General features: G+C 37.0%; 1 protein-coding gene across 1 annotated transcript in view; it reads right to left on the bottom strand.

Annotated features, from left to right (window-relative positions):
- Nucleotides 1-1,685: 1,685 nt before the first annotated feature.
- Nucleotides 1,686-6,776, bottom strand: part of LOC126458453 (uncharacterized) — a 52,331-nt gene continuing 47,240 nt past the window's right edge. The window contains exon 5 of the mRNA XM_050095526.1: nt 1,686-1,997. Within this exon, the coding sequence (XP_049951483.1) occupies nt 1,814-1,997 (184 nt within the window). The 3' untranslated portion in view covers nt 1,686-1,813. The remainder of the gene's footprint in view (nt 1,998-6,776) is intronic.

The following is a 6,776-nucleotide window of genomic DNA, read 5'->3' as shown; positions in this document are numbered from 1 at the left end:
ACAGAAAAATATGTAGATCATCAGATTTTTGCCTCCCTGTCATTTATATGTTTTGTTTGTAAGCTATTTATGTTTAAACACATCAAAAATTTGGTTTTATTTTTTCCTGTAGTTTTAAGAATAGCTTTTATGAAGTTTATTTATCTCTTATTCTTTTAGGTGGCTTGTCACCTTCATCCTTATTGTTTCTAATTTTTCAAATATCAGTTAACATATTGGTGAATTTTGTAAACCCTAATCTATTCAAATGCATGCCACACTGTGTTAAACAATCCATGGTTATAAACATATAATGATCTATAAATATTGTTCCTAGGCTATTACACTGCTCACTGGCACAGCAGTTTATTTTACTTATGTAAATACATTTTTTGCTGTTTTGATTACATTTGTTGTTTGACAGGTGGCATCTTCATCACTGCATTTTCAAAGGGAATTTGTCCCCAATTGGATAAAAACTACATTGTAATCATGTGAATATAATAGAGGGAAACATTCCACATGGGAAAAATATATCTAAAAACAAAGATGATGTAACTTACCAAACGAAAGCATTGGTATGTTGATAGAGACACAAACAAACACAAACACACGCACAAAATTCAAGCTTTCGCAACCCACGGTTGCTTCATCAGGAAAGAGGGAAGGAGAGGGAAAGACGAAAGGATGTGGGTTTTAAGGGAGAGGGTAAGGAGTCATTCCAATCCCGGGAGCGGAAAGACTTACCTTAGGGGGAAAAAAGGACAGGTATACACTCGCACACACACACGTATCCATCCTGCCCTACATTATTGATATTCCTACATGCAGTTTCCATTGTTTAATTTTTTACATAAAATTTTAATAGACATCATCTTTCAGATGTAGAAACATGCCTACCAACTTTCATTTACGTCTCATCTCATTCTTGGTGTTGCAATTTTTTTTTTTCCTGTATGTGTATATTTGTATACTGGTTTTTCACATTGTTTATATATTGCCATTTTGCTAAACATTAAGAGAATGTGTACAATGCAGATCTACACCTTTTCAAAGATAATGTGCATATATACCAAATTAATGTTTGCAATACGTGTTATGTGTTTTTGGGGAGTCTCTACCCAGCACTGAGTACGGTGGTAGTTTCTTCAACTGTTGTTCATATTTTAGTGAATTAATTTCAGTAACTGGTTTTTCTGTTGTTATGTATGCATTACACAGTTTAAGAACATTGCACTGCAAAAGCAAAAAAACTTGAAACCTTAATACTGACTGAGAAGGCCACACACAGTGCTTAGTTATTTAAATACACATATTTTCCACATCTCTCTATATACAAAGAATACAATATAGTTTACTTTAAGTCATAAGTAAATCTCATGTTAATGTGATTTTTTTCCAAATTAGTATATAAAGAACTCAGATTCCAAGAAATGTTGTCTTTTGTCAGTTTTAGTAATACAATAAGTTGAGGATGTAGGATGAACTGCAGGCGTTCAGTACATTGTTTGGTATTAATAACAAAGTTAATTCTCTGATTTTTTTTTTTTTTTTTTGTTTTAATTGTTATTGAGTTTCATGAATTTCCATGAACTGCATTTTTCTGCAGGGATCCTCTCTCTCTCACTCATGAAAATGATTGTACTCCTCAGTTAAACTTAAATTCCCCCTCTCCCTTTCCAAACTATTATGGAGGTGATGTCCCTTGTGCACAGTAATTTTACCACCCTCTAAACAATGAATTATGTCTTGTAACTTGAGTCTGATGGCCATATGAAAGGACACTTTAGTATTTCCATTCATATGTCTACCAGGCAATGCCTTAAAGTACATGCTACCAAATCTCTAACTCATAATTTTTTAAAGATAATAGTTTCTGCTCATACTTGATGATTTTATCAGCTTCTTGTGATACTACTGCAGCAGTTGCATTTTGATTCTTGCATTTCTGCAGAGCTTCAATAAGCTTAGTGAAGTCTTCAAAATCCATTCCATCACCTTGACGCTTAGAAAAAAATCTGAAATTGATCATACGGATGACATGATAATCCATCAACAGAAAAGAATAGAACTGTAGGTTACTGAAAACAGACATGTTAAGATTATGTCTATGACAAATGTATAAGACAATAAAAAAACAACAGATCATATACTGTATACTCTGTTCAAAATTAGTTTAGGATCAACAGTCTTGCAGGATCATGAGAAGATACAGAGCAGTTTTGCTGAATTCTCCACAGAAAACCCTGGTATTCCTATGTTTCATTCAGTTGGTTATAAACTGCAAAAGTTATTCAATGCACAAAGATGGGACTGACATCATTGTGCTCTGGAAGAGCTGCACTGCATTTTCATTTCAGTTTTATTTATTTATTATACATCAAGTTCATGAAAATGCATTTTTGATGTTATTATCAAATTTTCAACGTGAAGGAACCACTTTTGTTATTGAGTTGAGGAGAATGCACTAGGCAAATGAAATCATATTTTTGTCTACACAAAACTGGATCTTTGTCAGAGATGTGCAACACGATGTGATTTGAATTTCATGTGACCTAACACGTTGCTTGTGCACCAAGATCTAAGCAGATGCCTGTTTGGTTTCTCTGTGCTAAAAATGGATTGCTGCATTTATAATTAATTTGTTAGTAAATTTTCAGATTCAGTGGTCACCTTATTTCTAAAGCATAAACAAATCCTGGGTGTTAGTGAAAAAACAATAAATAATCCTACTGGGAATGGAAGAAAGAAAAATAGTGATTCAATCAACTCTCTCTTGGTGTTCCAGCAATTACGCTGCAAATAATGGAAGAAATTTCTTTTGGGCTGCAAGGACTGAATTTCTCAAATGAAAATCATTGCTGATAATTGTCTTATTATTAAAATGTCAAGACATATTAAAACATAATTCTTCTATGTGGTTAATTACTATCATGAAATGTGTGCTCATAAATTTCACCTGCATTCCCCTGTGCATCATTTCAGTGGTGACAATGACAAAACTCCACTGAATGTCCCTTGTCACTATCACATACGAGTGGCATTTGAAAAGTCCATGCAATGTCAAAGAGATGGCACACCGGCACGTATCAAGGTCATGTTTAGTTAGTAGCATCTTTGGAAAGAACATACACCAAATTTCAGCCACATTGGTCTATTTATTTGTGTTTGGCATTTGTATGAATCAAGAAACACAACTGATTGTCAACAATTGGACAAAAAAGAGTTTCGTGTGGTGATTAAAAATTACTTTATGAAAGGTAAAACGCCTCAGGAGACTAAAGAGAAGCTTGATAAACATTACAGTGACTCTGCACCTTCAATTAGAACAGTTTATAAGTGGTTTCAAAATTTTTGGAGTGGCTATATTGGCACAAGTGATGCTGAACGTTCTGGACGCCCTGTGGTGGTTACGACTCCAGATATCATTGATAAAATCCATGATATGGCAATGGATGACAGAAGAGTTCAGATGCGTGAGGTTGATAGTGTTGTGGGAATCTCAAATGAATGGGCACATAATATTTTGCATAAACATTTGGACATAAAAAAGTTATCCACAAGATGGTTTCCGCAATTGCTCAAGCTAGACCAAAAATGGAATCGAATGAAGTGTTGCAAGGATGGTTTGCAGCTGTTCAGGAAGAGTCCTCAGGACTTTAAGCATCATTCCATCACTGTGGATGAACCACGGATACATTTATATACTCCTGAGACCAAACAACAATCTAAACAATGGGTTACCAAGGGAGAATCTGCACCAAAAAAGGCGAAGAACATTCCTTTGGCCAGAAAGGTTATGGCGACTGTCTTTTGGGATTCACAAGTGATAATCCTCATCGACTATCTGGAAAAGGGTAAAACAATTACAGGTGCATATTATTCATCGTTATTGGACTGTTTGAAAATCGAGCTGCAGGAAAAACACCATCGACTGGACTGCAAAAAGGTCCTTTTCCATCACGACAATGCACCTCAGCAGTTGTGATCACAAAATTATTGGAAATAGGATTCCAGCTTGTTTCACATCCCCCCTATTCTCCAGATTTCTATTTGTTCCCCGAAGAAATGCCTGTCAGGACAAAGATTTTATTCAAACGAGGAAGTGATTGCAGCAACTAATAGCTATTTTGCAGACTTGGACAATTCCTATTATTCAGAAGGGATCAACAAATTAGAACAGCGTTGGATGAAGTGAATAAATATAAAAGGAAACTATGTCAAAAAATAAATAAGGTTTACCCCAAACACGTAAGTAGTTTCTATTTTTGCACGGACTTTTCAAATGCCCCTCATATGTCTGCAGAGTCACTGTCATGGTGTTATTTAACAAAATGACTCTTTCCTCATTTGAATGTAAAAAATAGATTCAAATAAATTACAAGTCTGAATTTCTGGTCAATATTTAGCTTCAGGAAGTGCAATGTGTGGTAGCAGCAGTAGACTCATATAGAAGACAAAAGATAGCTTTCAGAACTAATGGTTACTTCACCGGAGAGGAGACAAGGATAGGCTGGAGAGGATTGAAAAATAAAGCAGGTCACTCAGCTCTCAGGATGAAAGAGACCCACTTTTAGTGAGGATATGGGTTGCTTTACTCTGCCATGCATTTCTGTAATGTGCTGTGTATGACTGCAGTCTGCCTTCCAGTCTTCAGAGACAACTTACCTAAACGATCAGTATTTATTATTATTATTCCTGACAATGTAACCTTTAATTTGGGTCCACATTGGGTTGAAATTGTACTGATAAGGTGGTAGCTTAATGGCTATTTGCAAATAAGCTTTTGCCAGCTCACGGATACTGTATCTAGGGATCCATTGTTAATGGGGAGATGTTAGTTCTATACACTCTAAACCCTAAACCAAATTAAACTCTGTCCAACCATGCCTTGGAAGGAACAATGGTACTGACCAACTGCCATGCCGTCCTCAGCCGACAGGTGTCTCTGGATGTAGATATGGAGAGGCATGTGGTCAGCACACTATTCTCATGGCAGTTGTCAGTTTTCATGACCAGAGCCACAACTTGTCAAAAAAGGAGCTCCTCATTTGGCCTTACAAAAGCTGAGTGCACTTCACTTGCCAACAGCACTCAGCAGATCTCTGACAGTCACCCATCTAAGTGCCAGCCAAGCCTGACAGTGCTTAGCTTTGGTGATCTGACAGCAATCAGTGTAACCACTATGGCAACACTGTTGGCCTCTATACACTCTAACTCCTTAAAATTATCACTTACTTCAACCTTCAGCACTGTGACACTTTAATAATTCACAATGCCTAATAAAAAAGTCAAGCATCCAGAAGACAAAGTCAGATGTCAATTTAATCTTGTGCATTACACATTACGGGCAGATGTGTAAATGATTGCAGTTGCAATTCTCTGTGACAGGCAAAATGGTCAACAGAGAGCGTTAGTGTTGATCATGTTTAGTGTTGTTATCAGGTCTGATAGGATATCTAAGGGGTGTGAACAGTATCAGATGTTGAGAGATCACTGTGAAGGACATGGAGAAGCCATTACTCACATCAGACAGCATTATTAGCATCTGAAAGCATTTGAAAGAGGCCTCATTTTGGGTCTCCATTTGGCCAGATGGTTGAATCATGCAATATCCATGTATTTGGGGTATTCAGTTGTGGAGTTCATGGAAATATGAGGGAAGGTGTACTCATCATCGAGGTTCTGGTTGACCATGTCTGATCACTACAAGGGAGGATCACTGTGTTGTGCACCAAGCACATAGTAACCTCTTTGCATCTGAATAAGAAATGAACTCCCTGCAATATTTTGTGTCATCCAATACCATTGGTTGGAGACTGGCAGCATCTGGGCTAGGAAATTACCAACCATTGCCTAGGCTACCTTTAACACCACAGCACAAACAGATGCATTCTCAGAGTGGTTCCAGGACTGGGAAGTACGAGCTTTTGATGAGTGACATCCCATTGGGTTCATTGATGAATTGTAGCTTTGCACTACCCCAGATGAACACCATTGGTGAGTATGGTAATGACCTGGGGAGATGTCTCATTTTCCCAATGGTTTGAAGAGTCACAGAAGCATTATGTCTGTCATCACAGTGTGCACAGCCACTGTGCATGACTTCAGGTCATGATGGGGAAACTGTGATGGCATGACTGTAAATCATGGATATCTCCATTGTTCGACAGGACAATGCCCATCCCCACATCATAAAAGTTTTTATGAAATATCTGCATGATTTGGAGGTGCTCCTGTGCCTATTACATCTCCAGCTTGCCTCAAAAGAGGACATAATGGCTTTATGAGACCCTTACCAACTGAACCAGTACATGCATCCAGATTAGAGGGGTATGATGTCACACTGGTAAGTAGGTTCATTCCGTCAAGTTCTTTGGAAATTTGAATTGATATTGTAATAAATGAAACAGTATCACATACCCTCACAGCTCATGAAGTTTCACTTTGTTTCCTTCTTCCCTTCCAGGTGCTCCACTTTTTCTGTCAGGTGATATATATCTTCTATCTCCATTAACAAGTTACAACCACAGCAATGTTCACAGCTTAGATCAGATTCAGTTTTCATTCCTTACAACCAAGAATGAGATGATTCTAGTGAGTGTGCAACATGTCAGAAAGTATAATAAAAAAAACCAGGACATTTGAATATACTATAATACTAACCATCTGTCACGAGATTGTTAAAATATGTGAATACATTATACTAAACTGAAACTGCTACTATATACAGGATTAATACACTGCCAGAGTGAAACATATTTATGCATGCGTAACAAATTTATCATATACAGAAT

This window comes from Schistocerca serialis, chromosome 1 (genome assembly GCF_023864345.2).
Source record: "Schistocerca serialis cubense isolate TAMUIC-IGC-003099 chromosome 1, iqSchSeri2.2, whole genome shotgun sequence".
NCBI classification, from domain to species: domain Eukaryota; kingdom Metazoa; phylum Arthropoda; class Insecta; order Orthoptera; family Acrididae; genus Schistocerca; species Schistocerca serialis.
The sequence above is the reverse complement of the archived record's forward strand: the minus strand, read 5'-3'. Positions and strand labels throughout refer to the sequence as shown.